This window comes from Meles meles, chromosome 9, assembly GCF_922984935.1.
Source record: "Meles meles chromosome 9, mMelMel3.1 paternal haplotype, whole genome shotgun sequence".
NCBI classification, from domain to species: domain Eukaryota; kingdom Metazoa; phylum Chordata; class Mammalia; order Carnivora; family Mustelidae; genus Meles; species Meles meles.
The window spans coordinates 20917621-20933157 of record NC_060074.1 but is presented as its reverse complement, the minus strand read 5'-3'; the positions used below and the strand labels follow the sequence as shown (position 1 = coordinate 20933157).

At 34.9% G+C, this 15537-nt stretch overlaps 1 protein-coding gene across 4 annotated transcripts in view; it reads right to left on the bottom strand.

Moving 5' to 3' along the window:
- UNC80 (unc-80 homolog, NALCN channel complex subunit) overlaps positions 1 to 15537 on the bottom strand; it is a 227977-nt gene that overhangs the window by 125183 nt on the left and 87257 nt on the right. For all 4 annotated transcript variants that reach the window (XM_046019112.1, XM_046019110.1, XM_046019111.1 and 1 more), the window contains exon 22: positions 15136 to 15308. In XM_046019112.1, coding sequence (XP_045875068.1) covers positions 15136 to 15308 — 173 coding nt within the window. The remainder of the gene's footprint in view (positions 1 to 15135; positions 15309 to 15537) is intronic.

The window sequence follows — 15537 nt, the reverse complement described above, 5'->3', positions numbered from 1 at the left end:
TGAGAAAACTAACAATAGATGAATGAGAAATCCAAATGTGCTTTGTGAGTTTTCCCATGTAGATTGGTTTGCCTTCTTCAGGAAAAAAAAAAGTGGTTTTAGTTGCTTAGGAAGGTCAGGGGATTTTGAATGAAAAGCAATTTTGATTTTCTGTTCTTAAAGGCAAGTTATAATAAAACTCAGGTATTACACCAGTTATTGGCCCTAGGAAATCCTAAAGTTTGGAAATGGAATTGAGATCAATAAGAAAATAATTCCCATTAACTGAGGTAGCACAATCATAAAGGGAGGGGTGATTATTATCTGCTGAATTTGATCCATGTAAATTGTAAAACCAGGTAACTTTTGGAAATGTTGCTCTCTGCATTAAGGGACATAGAGTAACTTAAATATTGCCTTATAATCATAATCTTCATGAACCTGGTAGATGAAAACAGGCTTGAAACCCTATAGTCAAGATGGCACTGAATACCAGTACTTTCTGGGGGTTATTACAGTATATTTTACTGTACAGACAATGGAGGGAGTTGTTGGGGACTCTACAAAACCAAGGACTCTACTGTGCATCCTGGTAGAAGATACTTAGCAGTAAGTACAGACATCACATTGTGTATGAGGAGCATTTGAGGCATTCTAGTGTGGAGGTGGCTATGGGGAACTATTTCCTTTATAAATTCCTTTCAAAGTATAGTTTAGAAAGTATTGATTCTTAGGGGCAGTATTATTGAATACCTTGGACAACGGATTCTTCCTGGACATAAAGACGAGTCCATTTTTCCTCTTTTGATGGAGCTTACCTCTTATAACTCAGCACAATCTGAAGAAGCAGCAAAAAATGGAGACATGACAGAATGGATAAGGATGGACTCACATCACAGAGAAAAACAGCACAAATGGAGAAAAATGAATCAGAAGAACGCTGCATGGATGAAAAGAACCACAGAGTATCAGAGCATCGTCAAAAGCGAACATCTAAACAAAATTTGATACCACTGGTATATCACAGAGAATTTTTACTAGTGGTCCTGAAGGAAAAGTAGGCATACTGAATTTTTTTTCTTATTAGCATGTCTGTAAGATCACCTTTTTATGTTCCGTAATGCCCTGTGAGGCTTCAATTCAGTTATAACATAACTTCACAGTTTTAGACAAGCAAGAATCAATTTTAACTGGGATGATTAGATTGACCTAAAATATGATGTTAAATCATATGGAATTTGTAAGCTTGAAGGTCAAAAATAGTTGAATATTCATATGGTTTGCTCTTACATAAGGTCTTCTCTCTAATGCCTACAGAGCTGTTCAGTTAAAGTTACAAAATGTCCTAAGAATGTCATTATGCAGCATGGTTTTCTCTAACATTCCACAGCGAGAAAACTTCAAGTGCTGGCTACTTTTCCTTGACATTCTTTGTCACTTTTTCCTGCATTTTATCAGATCATTATGTATATTGAATGCTTCCTTTATGAAAGTGAAGGAGAGAATTGGAACACTAATTCAAACAGATGTGCTTTATTTTGCCTGGGGACTTAGAAAATATTGTTACCAAGATACGATGGTTAATTGAAGGTTATAATTGTAATATATTCCTTTCCCTGAAGGACTATATCTAAACTTATTATGTGAGAAGAAGCCCTGATTCTGAAAACTCATATAAAAACACTGGACAGGAACTAACTATGTTAAAAGACTGAATATTTTATGTTGGCCCCTGGGGAATTACATAATATTTTTATTGCCTCACAATAAAATCTAAAGCACTTTCTGGTGCAGGATACCTACTTATTTAAAACTAGGGGGACTAGCTAGTTATTATGGATCCTAGTATACACTGGAAGCTCATTTGCTAGAGGGCATGTGCTTGTGAGTCAGTATTTATTACTTAGCCTGTATTGAATTCTCTGCCTGACTGAGATCATTAAGTAACCGCCGGCTGCCTCTGCCCTTGCTCATTCCCACAGTAGCTGCGGGCAACTGAAATCATTCAGTTGTCAGGCTATAGGCAGGCATTATTTTTTAGGACATGGTCTAGATGGCTTGCCATTTTAACAGTTACACAGATCACACTAATATTTTGGGTAAATATTATAGAAACCAAATGAAGTCCTCTGCTTCTGACAATATGATGGATTAGGTGTAAACACAAACTTCCTTTGGTTTAGACATCTAAAAATACTGGATAAAATATCCCCTCATTTCTTCATCTTGTTTTTGCTTTTGTTTCTAACATGAGATAAGAGACTATTGGAGAGAAGAAACTATAAGAAAGTGTAATTCTGGGCGGAGAAGAGAGACAGGTGTGAGCTAGCATAAGAATAATTACAGTGAGGGTTTCTATTGACTATGGAGAGGCCAGACTATGTTTTCGATGGGCCATGAGTTAAATGTCTGGGTCCAAGCAGAGGGGGAGGTCAGTTCATTCACCCCTATGTAAAGTCCAGGTCCCAGGTGGGAGTCACCTTCAGTGGATGAATAGGAAAACGATCTACCCACAGAAGTAGGCTTGCCTGACTAGGTTTGGTTCTGGGTAAAACAGAAGTTTAAAAAAAAATAAAAGGTTCTTTCATAAAAACTCTTAGTCAAAATCTCACATTCTTATATAACTTTGGACTAGACTGGACACTATTCCCATGCTCCTTGATCACCAAAAAGAGTTTAAAAAATGGCCTTAGGTTTCTAGATACCTGAGAAAGGAAATGGAAATCCTCTCTGGAGGAGTACTTTAGAGCTAGTACTTCTCAAATCTCCAAACTTGAATGTGCATTAGAGTCACTTGGGAATATAGAAAAAAATAATTTTTTTTGTTCTCACTACAGAGATTCTGATGCAGTAGATCTGTTGAGGGTCTGAAAATGTGCATTTCAAACATGTTCACAGATGATGATGATATTGCTGGTCCACTAAATAACACTGTTTTTAACACAGATCTTAAGGAATTCCCACTGACAAAATTCTGAGAAGTTAAGTTCACATAAAAAATACATTTAAAAAAATCACCATGAGTAAAAGAAGAAACAAAAAGTATAGAATCAAACCCACAAAAGAGCAATTATTGGAATTCTAGTGTATCAAATACATTTAATGTGGATATTGTATAAATGATATAAGTATGATGAATTAAGTTATCAAAATTGACCAGGCACTTTTGAAACAAGAATCAAATAAAATTCTACAAGTAAAAAGTAGCACTTGAAATTTCAAACTCAGTGTATAGATTAAAACACAGATTAATGGTGCATGAACAATTTATTTTGGAACATTGGAAAAAATAAAATTAAAAAAACACACAGATTAAATCACTTTTTTCCCCCCAACTTCAGCACTATTGACCATTTGGGTCAAGATAATTCCCTTTTTATGAAGGGTGCACTATGTATTATGAGATGTTTATCAGCATTTTTGGTATCTACTCAGGAGATTCTAGTAGCAATGGTCAGGCTGTGACAATGAAAAATTCCTCCAGACATTGTCAAATGTCCCTCAATAAGCAAAATTGCTCATGGTTAAGGACTGTGGGACTAGACAAAGTGAAATGGAAGAGATATCTCAAAAACTTACTCAGGATATAGACTGAAAGAAACAAAGAAATAAAAAAATATGAAAGAGAAGTTGTCAAAAACAGAGGATAAACTGGTAAGACCTATCATATACCTTTTCAATTTATAGAAGTAAAGATTAGATAAAATGTGAAAGACATAATCTTGGAAGATAATAGTTGAAATATTTCCAGAATAGATGTAATATGTCAATTATGTGATTCAGGGACTTTATGAACCTCAACTATGAAAAATATGTTAGAAAAATCTCAGTGAAACTGCAAAATATCAAAAGTAAAGAGAAGATATTAAAGGCAATGGGGGGGGTGGCAGATTATATTATGTATATTCCTATACATAATACAATGTCAATTAAGCCAGAAGAGAACGGGATAATACCTTTGAAGTATAGAAAGAAAATTTTAGCCTATAATTATAATTCCAGCAAAAGTTTCTTTCAAGAATGAGACTAAAGTAAAGACATTTTCAAGTAAATTGTAGCTGAGAGAACTATTTCCAAATGATCAAACTAAAGAAACTTCTAAAAGGTCTCCTTCAAAAGGGTAGATCTTAGGAGGAATGTATGCGATGGAAGGAGAAATGGTGAGCATAGAATATGTTAAGCTTTTGGGTAAATTTAAAAATAATTTTCCTCAAATTTAACAAAAATAATGTTTACTTTGTCAGTGTTAAAACAAAAACAACATAGAACTAAATCTCAAACAATAGTTGGGGTTTAAATCTTCTACAGTATTTTACTGTTTGAGATAAGAATAAAGATATTAATTTTAGACTTCATTTAAATTTAAATACATAATTTAAAAAAATTAAAAGAGAATGATTTGCAAGCTAGTGAAGGAAAATAAATAAAACAAAGCTAAACCAAATCAATAGAAATAAAACTAAATCCAACATAATCTAAAAAAGGACATGGAATAGAAACAAGAACAGGCACACAATGAAATAATGAAGAAAAAGTGATAAATAGCAAAAAAAAAAAGGGGGGAGGGAGTGAATCTATATCAGCAATCACAATCTGTGCAAATGTACTAAATTTCCCAGAAGAAAAAGTTGTTAAAGTGGTATAAAAAATTCAAATATCTGTTTTTTATGAAAAATATACCTAAAACACAAAGATGTAGAAAAATTGAAAATAAAGGATTAGCAAAAAAAGACATACCAAGCAAATGTTAATCCTAACAAAATGGTTTCAGCTGTATTAGTATCAGAGAAAAATCTAAATTAAAGTAAAAAGCATTACTACAAGTAAACTAGGTCACTAGATAATAATAAAATGTTCATAGCGCCAGATACCTGTCACACTTCTAAACTGCTGCTAAATAAAAAAAATGGTCAGAACTACAAGTATAAATGTGATCAAATTTGCCATCAGAGTGAAGATTTAAACACGACTTAGTAATCAACAGATAAAGCAGTAAGAAGTAAATAAGAATGGAGATTTTTAATACAAAATGTAGCACCAATTATTGGAGACTACACATTCTTTTTAACCACAAATGGGACATTTATGAAAACTGATAATGTTCTAGTTCATAAAACAAGTCTAAATTAATTCCAAAGAATCAGTAAAAATAGAATAAAAAGTCAGTAACAAATAGATGCCTAACAAAAACTTGGAATTTATAAATTGAAACACACACATATACAACTAAATAACCCATGGGTCAAAAAGAAATCATTAAGGAAATTAAAAATTATTTTTAAATAAATTAACAAAATAAAAATACAGTTTTTCAGAATTTATGGTATGTAGTTAAAGCAGTATTTAGAGGGAAATTAATAGCTAAATGCCAATTTTGAAAAGAAAATATAAATTACAAGATAAGCAATCAACCAATAAGCTAAAGAATAAACCAATGAACTCAAAGTAAGAGAAGAAAATAAAATAAGAACAGAAATTAATGAATTTGAGAACGAAGATAAAATAGACTCAACAAGGTCATGAAAAAAGACTAATAAAATTGACAAATTTCTGGCAAACCTAAAAAGAAAAAACTCTCACAATTCAAGGAATAAAAACAGATAAAATAACTACAGATGCTGCCAAAATTAAGAACTAAGAAGAAAATGTTATGATAAAATTTTTGCCAACAAACATGAAAATGTAGGTAAAGTTGACAAATTATTAAAAAAATTAAAATTACTTATGCTAACTCAAAAACTAGAACTTTTGGCTAATCAATTCAGAACTGAATTTCAATAATCTCTAAATTTATCAATGGACTCAATATAATTCCAAGAAAAAATTAAAAGATTTTCATGAAACCTGACAACCTAATTATAAAATTTGCCCAGAAGAGCAAAGAGCCATGAATAGTTTGGGTGATGCTAGAAGTTCTAGCTATTAAACAGAGTAGCTTAACTCCGGGTAGAAGGGGAATGGAACAGGAAACAAAACAAAACAAAACAAAAAAGCCTCTCAGAATTACACTCATGCATGTATGGAAACCTGACACATGATTAAGATAATACAATGAATTCTAAACAATGAATGAAATGAATTATCTACACATGAGAGAATAAAGTATGAACTAGTAATATATTATGCTAAGATCACTATTTTCTATGTGGGGAAAAAAAGAAAGAAAACAATTTCTTATCTTACAGCAATCACACAGTAAGTTCTAGTTAAAGACTTCTGTATGAAATGTAAATTAAAACTTTTAGAAGAAAACATGAGAATATATTTATTACCTAGGGATTTCTTTTAAAAGTTGTTAAAAAAAAAAGCTAGCCATAAAGAAAATCTTAATGAATCAAACTAAAATTTCAAACTAAATTTCAAACTAAAAAATCAAACTAAACAGTGTGTTTTAGGAAACACACTGTGGCATCATAGAATAAAATTATGACTCACTAATTCCACCCCTAGGTGTATTTAGAAAACTGTGAACCAAGGCCCATATGCAGTAATACTCATGAAGGCATTGTACAAAATAGCCAAAATTTGGAGAAAATAAAAACGTCCATCTAACAGAATGGATATATAAACCGGGACATAATCAAAAACAAATATCATTCATTAGTGAAAATCAATGCATTAATGCTAAAAGCATCCACAAAGATGAACTCAAACTTAATGTGGTGCAAAAAGAGGATAGCATGATTCAATGTAAATGAATTTCAAAACCAGGCAAACAAAGCAAAAAGAAACAATATATTTCATAGGGATAAATGCTCATGTGATAAAATAAAGCAAGCACAAGAAAGATTAAAACAAAGTTCAAGAGAGCAGTGTCTTGTGGGGGTAGGGGATGTGTGGTTAGGGAAGGGAATTCAGGGGACTTTAAAGAAAGTGGAAATGTCCTATTCTTTACGGTAGTGGTGGATATGTGATAATTTTCCCCCCTTAAACTCAATGTATTTATGAAACACATTACTTTCATGCCACATTTCATAGTTAGGACTTTTTTTTTTCCCCTAAGATTTTATTTATTTATCAGAGAGAGAGAGAGCACAAGCAGGAGGAGCAGCAGGCAGAAGGAGAAGCAGGCCCCCTGCTGAGAAAAGAACCCAACACGGGACTTGATCCTAGGACTTTGGGATCATGACCTGAGCTAAAGGCAGATGCCCAAACGACTGAGCTACCCAGGCATCCACGAATTAGATTTTTTCCACCCACAGACTAGAGAGAACTCTACAGTATCATTAACTTTCTTGTTTTCATGGAATTGTTCTTAACACAAACTGATATTATTATTGTTATTCATGTCAGTAAGCTAGAAGTCATTATATCTATACATGTTATATGTTAAATTGAATAAAAAGGGATAGAATATTTCACCTGAGATACATAGAAAACAGACAGAAGTGCCTTTTGCTTGAATTGTTTAATTTTTCTATTTTTGTTGCTTGTAGATTACATAAACCTAGAGACAAAATGAGTTTTTTCTAAAACATGTCTTTTCTAAAATGCCTTGCACTTGTGTCTATTAAATTGTACTAAAGAGAAAGAGTGTGAAGAAAAGCTGTGCAGGACTTAAAATTAAACCAATTATCCCTAAGGTGAGTAGTCACAGCAACAGTGACGAGAATTATTTAAAACAAAACCTGCAGATCGGCAGGACTTTGAACGTTGACATTTCTAATACTTCTTCCATTTAGCAATACTTTTTAATTCTGAAGAAAATCGCAAACTTGAAAAAGTCACATTTACATTCTACGATTAAGGCAATGAAACAATGAAAACTGATCTGAAATAAAATTATGTCATAATGCAGAAATTGCACGTAAGCTGCATTTAAAAATAAATGCAACACCCAACAAAATAACACATTAAGGGAGAGATGGGAGAAAGGCGTAATGGAATGTGATGGTGAAGGAGCACATTTATTTTTCCCTCCTCTCCCAAATCCCACCTGATGAAAAGGCAGATACCTTTATCTGCAGGTATAAGGTATATAGGTATAAGGCTACCTATACCTGCATCTGGATCACATCTGTGTATCTATCCATGCATATCATTTGTATTTATACCTACCTTTCTCTATATTTCTGTAGTCGTATTTCTATTTGATAGAAATATAGATACTTCTACCTATATTTACACATACACATACATGACAAAAACCACAAATGCATTGTAAAACATATAAAACATATTTTTGACAGTGAGACATTTCTGAAAGCCAGGAAGCAGATGAAATCGGATATTAAGTGAAGCCAAATACAGAGGAAACAAAAACCAAAAATATATTTAATGGAAGACATTTGTGACAGTTAGAGTAATCTGGAGACACTCTCAACCCAGATGAACAAGTATGAAGAACTGTGGTTGTTGTACCTGTGCAATGGACAGCAAACACAGAATGTACTGATTCAAGCACGTAGGACATGCAGCTCCTCTCAGTATCTTTGTCAGAATTCATCAGTGACTTCAGTTCCTTCCCTCTTCCATACTTGAGAAAATGGATTTAAGTGTGCCCTTAGTTGGGAGCTATTCCCTGGGCTGCTTCCTTTCCCCTCATATAAATAAGGTAATAAATGTGAAGGTGTTTTATAAACTATCGAGTACAATGAAAATGTTACTATTGTGATTGTCTACCATGCCTGCCGGCACTGCCACAACTACCTCTCTCATTACCTATCCCTTTTATTATTCAACCAAGTTCTTCTTCTTTTTTTTAAGATTTTATTTACTTATGTGACACACAGAGAGAGAGAGAGAGCACGCACAAGCAGAGGCAGTAGCAAAGGCAGAGGGAGAAGCAGGCTCCCTGCCAAGCAGAGAGCCCAATGCGGGGCTTGCTCCCAGGACCCTGGTATCATGACGTGAGCCAAAGGCAGATGCTTAACCACTGAGCCACCCAGGTGCCCCTCAACCAAGTTCTACCTGGATTCTCTGCCTGATGGAGACTATTACACTCCTTTTTTTTTTTTTAAGAGATTTATTTATACATTAAATTTTTTTTTCATTTTTAAAAGATTTTATTTAATTATTTGTCAGAGAGAGAAAGAGAGAGAGAGCACACAAACTGGGGGAGCCTAAGGTAGAGGGAGAAGCAGGCTCCCTGCTAAGCAAGGAACCCAACGCCGGACTCGATCCCATGATTCTGGGATCATGAGATGAGCTAAAGTCTGACACTTAACCACCTGAGCCACCCAGGCATTCTTTATTTATTCATTTTAGAAAGTGAGAGAGAGTAAGGGCAAGTGCGGGTAGGATCAGAGGGAGAGAATCCTCAAGCAGACTCCCCATTGAGCATGGAGCCCAAAGCAGGGCTTGATCCCACAACCCATGAGATAATGACCTGAGGGGAAACCAAGAGTCGGATGCTTAACTAACTGAGCCACCCAGGCTCCCCTACCACACTCCTTTAAACCTTTACTAATACTGAGCTCTGGAATTCTAACCTTTGCACACTCCTTGGCCTCGACCTAGAATCAAAGACTCAGGTATGGAAGGAAATCATACAAACCACCTACTTTTTAAGGCCCCTGTACAACGGCCCCCACTGAATGCAGTCTAGTGACAAAGAGCTCATTACTTCTCCATGGAGCCACCTCCTCACTGGATGTCTACAATCATAAGAAAATGCTTCTTTACTTTGAGACTCAAAAGACACTGCTTCTTGGCATCCAACACCTTTATTTTATTTCTTACCATGAGATTTATAAGATTGAGAATGTCTAGCAGTGCCAGAGTAGGTTCCAAAAGAAAGGAAGAAAGGAGATTCTAGTGATTTGGTAACTATTAGGCCATACCCTCGTTTTGGGGAAATAAAATATATTTTAAGTTTTCAATGGGTTTCAGTCCAACCTAGTGGTCAGAGTCAAGCTATAGTTAGGAACAGAATGTGCTTATATCTGGAAACCCCTGTAATCTCATCTCCTTGAAAACTATAAGCATTATAGCTGTTGGAAACCAAATAGGTATGAAAACCATTTGGTGAGGGGGAATGAAATCTCAATACCCAAGAGATTTGATTATCAAAGTATTCATCAATATTTCTCTTAAAATAATCTCCATTCAGAAACAAGTACTAATTTGTTTTGTTGGATTATTTTTCAAATCTTCATTTGCTTTCTCTGTTACAAGCCTTATATTCCTCCCATGTACACACATCTTACATAAATCCTAAGTATTCCACATAGGAAACAATTACTACGTCTGTTTTTATATCATTAGTAAAAGTTAACAAAAGTAATCATTCCAACTACTTGACTGAGGAGTCTCATTTTGCCAGGTAATCCTTTTGCCATTAATTGAGATTGAGTTCTTAACGTTTTTGGTTTCATGGATGGATTTTGGGGGAGTCCATGAACCTTCTGATATATGTTAAATTTTTGTCTATATGCGCACTTCTCCCGGAAAAATTTCCAGAGCTTTTATCCAAATCCAAAAGAGTCAATGTCCCCAAAATGTTAAGAATTACTGGTTTAGAGAGTGAATATGTGGTGTGAATCTTTAAAGTCAAAAATCTCATATATTTTCTGGTTATGAATTCATCATGTATGCAAGTGTTAAGTAAACTTTAATAGATCCAAATGTTTTTGGACATTAAAAATAATTTAGAGTCTTCTTTATTCTGCAGACCATATTAATCTAAGTGTATTTTCAATGTATCAAGGGATACTCATTCTCACTTAAATAAATAAAAAATATAATATAAAATATAAATAAATATGTATATAGTTCATAGGTATGTATGTGTCTCTTTCTTACAGAGAAAGTATATGCTACTGCTATAAGAATCCTGAATGGAATCTGAAGATTCTGCTTTGAACCCAGTTTTATTTTATTTTTTTTAAAGATTTATTTATTTATTATTTATTTATTTATATGACAGACAGAGATCACAAGTAGGCAGAGAGGCAGGCAGAGAGAGAGGAGGAAGCAAGCTCCCCGCTGAGCAGAGAGCCCGATGTGGGGCTCCATCCCAGGACAACAGGATCATGACCTGAGCCGAAGGCAGAAGCTTAACCTACTGAGCCACCCAGGTGCCCCTTGAATCCAGTTTTAGCACTGACTGGCATATATGACCTGGGGCAAAATCACCTTGGCTCTTGGGGCTTCTGTTCTGCCATGTGGAAATGTTTAAATACTGCTAAATAAAGTTCATTGTATGATATATATTTATGCGCAGATTTCAGATCAGCATCTCTGAAAAGAGTGTGGGGCCTACCTAGACTTTTCCAGTATGTCCAGGTCAATCTGTTATTTCTGTCATCAGGTGCTTATTTGACTAACAGTTTTCCAAATGCTATCATGCCATTATTCTCCAATGTGTATGGCCAGCTGTGCCTATATCTTTCCATCAATTTTTCAACTAGTTGAAGTGATATGATTTGTTATTAACATTTTCCTTAACCTTGTTAGGCAACTGCTTGAGAAATTTGATACTCTGTTTTGTCTTAAAATCTTCCAAAAGAGCTATGAGTATTTGAGACAAAAGTGGACGTGACCGTACCTCTGGAACATTACAGTTTAAACCACATATAAAGTGCTAATGCATAATTTTACTGTGAATTTCATAATTGTTCAACTAACTTCTGTCATTTTTCACTTTCTTATATTTAAATGATCATGTATAAAACACAGAATTTGATATTTTTAGTGATTTCACATAGTTTTTTAATAAGACAATATGGTGGAGGACTAAATATAGGGTTTCTGAAGACAGACAGAGGTCTAATCTGGCTCTATCCTTGGCTGGCAGTGTAACCCTGGCCTATTGGTTGGTCTTTCTGAGCTTCAGGTGTTTTTCCATTGGAAACAATTGGTACCCAATAAATGTTAATCATATGTTTATCCCCCTTAGAATACTGTACTAAGAAGTCTGTACAATAGATCACTAGGCAAATCTAATCTTTATAAGGAAAGGTTCAAACAAGTTGAGTTCGTTGCACCTATTAATAGTTGGCAACACGCATGGCATATGGGAAATTCTCAATAGACACGAGTTGAGTTAGTTAATTAATTAATTAGTATATGATGAGTGTCTTAAGCTACACTGACTCTGGGTTTTTAAAATTCCATCATCACCTAGCCATGTGGTTTAATTAATATGTAGAGAACTGCCCCTCTTATGTGACTACATCCAGTCCCAAATTACTTATTCACACAGAGGCCAAGGAGCACTACTCACCATTACTGCCTTCCTACTATTACCCTATTATTCTAACTTCCTTCTATTCGCTAATCAAATCCTGATGCTTCCACTACTAATCACCACCATGTTCCATACATTGTCAACACTTTCTTTTTTTTTTTTCTATTTTTATTTATTTGACAGACAGAGGTTACAAGTAGGCAGAGAGGCAGGCAGAGAGAGGAAGGGAAGCAGGCTCCCCACTGAGCAGAGAGCCCGATTCGGGGCTCGATCCCAGGACCTTGGGATCATGACCTGAGCTGAAGGCAGAGGCTTTAACCCACTGAGCCACCCAGGTGCCCTGTCAACACTTTCTAATCATTACAAATTTGATAGTTACGATACAGGAATCTATGGACATGTTAATGAGCATTTCTTAAGTGCAAATAAGATGGGGCATACTTTATTGGGTATGAGTATTTTGGATGAACTCTTTTTCATGTACTTACCCTTATTTAACTGTTCAATTGTTTGCTCTTTTCCTATGACTTTGTTACCTTTATTTACTTATTTTAATCTGAGCCTTTTGGAACGGGTCAACAGTGATTAAAAAGAATCACTGTGTAACTCAAAGGAAGGACAGGCTAGTTATAATTCCCTGGCTTAAAAAACCAAGGGACTGGCTCCTTGCCTTGTCAAACTCTCTTGCTTTAGACAGAAATCTTGTTATTTGACTAAGTGCCACCAGCCGCAGGTCTCCTGGAAGCTCATGATACCCCACATTTTACAGTCACCACAGCATATATCAGTACACACTGAACATTTTGGAATTTACAAACATTCAAAAAGGCCAATATCTGGGAATGGAAAAATAATAAAGATTATTATTATTATTAAATATTTTATTTATTTATTTGAGAGAGCAGACACAGAGAGAGCACGAGTGGCCAGCGTTGGGAGAAGGGGGGGGGGGAGGGGGAGTAGCAGGCTCCCCACTGAGCAGGGAGCCTGAGGTGACTCAATCTCAGGACACTGGGGTCATGACCTGAGCTGAAGGCAGAAGGCAGAGCCTTAAGGGACTGAACACCCAGGTGCCCCCGATTGAAAAATCTTACACAACAAGTCATTATTTTGGGTGATTACAGTGATATTTCTATTTCATGCTTAAGTGAAGTCACATAACTTGCTGGTCACTATCCTGAGAGCAATACCTGTAAATATCACAGAAGAATATCATAAATTACATTATCAGGTTTGGTTGATTTTCCAAGGTAAGATACGTGTGGTCAATGCTCACTTATTTGTGTGACATAAAATCTGGAAAAGGGATCGTTTATACACAGGCTTAAAGTTTTTGTTGTAAAAAAAAAAAGTTTACTTTAACTTTTTAATTCTTATTTTATATTTTTAACTTTTTTGTGTTTTTTAATTTTATTTTTATTTTTTAAAAGAGAAAATAAAAGACTTTTATTCTTGATGTTTTACCTGGTATTTTGTACTCAGTATGTATACAGTGTAGGAAGAGTTTATTAAACCAGAGGTAAATAAAGGAAACGGAGACACTGAGTTCAAAATGCACAGCTGAGCCTAGTTTACCCGACAGAAACCCTTTCTAAAATAGATCCACTTTGGGATGCCTGGGTGGCTTTGTCAGTTAAGTGTCTGCTTTTGGCTCAGGTCATGATCTCAGGGTCCTGGCAGGGAGCTCTGCATCAAGCTTCCTACTCAATGAGGAGCCTGCTTCTCCTTCTCCCTCTGCCTGCTGCTCCCCTGTTGTGATCTTTCTCTCTCTCTCTCAAATAAAGAAATAAAATATTAAAAAAAAAAAAACTAGATCCATTTTATATTCTTTAATCCCCTCACGTGTATAATAGCATATGATGTTCCAAGCGCTTCTGCACAATTAAATTCAACTGATCCTTTATATCTTTACTCCAATTGTTAATTAAACCAAGACTCAGAGATGTTTAAGTACTAATACATGACAGAAATAAACTTAATAATAACAGAACAATAATAATGGCCAACTTTATTAAGCAGATACCTCATTTCAGGTAATCTGATGAGGGCTTTCTATTTAATGTGTCATTTAGTCCTTATACTTAGCTGGAGAATTTATTATTGTTATTCCTACTTCCATTTTATAGAGGTTCAACTAGTAAATGTCAGAGTGATTTTAACCCAGATAGTCTGATTCCAGAGCCCTCACATCCTTTTAATCATGATGCTATACAGTCTACTTCCCAGGGAATATTTATTAACTTTTCTCTTTTCTTCCTTCTCTTCACCAATTTTCTTCCTGCTTTTACCATTAATGCTGAGGGAAAAAAACCCACAACCCTACAAAAATCTATAATCATCTCAATAAATTCAGAAAAGACATTTGACAAAGTACAATATCCATTCATGATTTTAAAAAATTTAAAAAGCCAAAACTCAACAAAGTAGATTTAGAAGGAACACTTCTCAACATAATAAAGGCCATATATGAAAATTTCACATTTAACATGCTCAATGGTGAAAAACAGAGAGCTTTTTCTCTAAGATTAGGAACAAGACAAAGTTATCACTTTTATTCATCATAGTTTTGGAAGTCCTAGCCATAGCAATCAGACAAGAAAAAGAAATTGGTAAGAAATTGGTAAGAAAGAAGTAAAACTTAAACTATTTTGCAGAGGACCTGATACTATATATAGAAAACCCTGAAGATTCAACCAAATATCTATTAGAAGTGATAAATGAATTCAGTAAAGTCACAAGATACAAACTTAACATACAGAAATCTGTTGCAGATCGAAAGTGCACTAATAATGAAGTAGCAGAAAGAGAAACCAAAAAAAATCCCATTTATAATTGCACCACAAATAATAAAATAGCTAGGAATAAATTTAACCAAGGAAGTGAAAGACTTGTACGCTGAAAACTATAAAGCATGGATTAAAAGAAAAACTCCACAGATAGGGTCAGGGTTAGGGATTCATGCTTTCCTCCATTAGCAGTATTAATTGTAATGGAGACGGAGGAGACAAACTCTTCCAACAACTTACAAGATCCAGAGCAGCTGCCAGGATGGATGCATCAGGAATTGTCCCTGGCTCACAGCAGTTTAACAGAAACTGAAAGCGCTTCATGCCTTGTCGTATCGCTCCAAGATTCACCACGTTTTTGCTTTTTCCACCTTCTTGATTGGAAGACAGATGGTCATCAAAACTGTGGCAACCTGTAGGTTTTTTTCCATGGTAGAAGAATGAAAAAAACAGTATAACAGATCACAGATTGAAAAAGAGCTTCCAAGTTATAACATGTTTTCTATAGTGTTGTCCTGAAAACTTTCTTCCTGACTCCACATCCTTCCTTTCCATCCTAGTGCCTGACTGAGACACACCAGGTCTTTTGGGAAGCTGGTGACAAATGGCAGAAGCAAATGCAGAATTTTACATAAATACTTA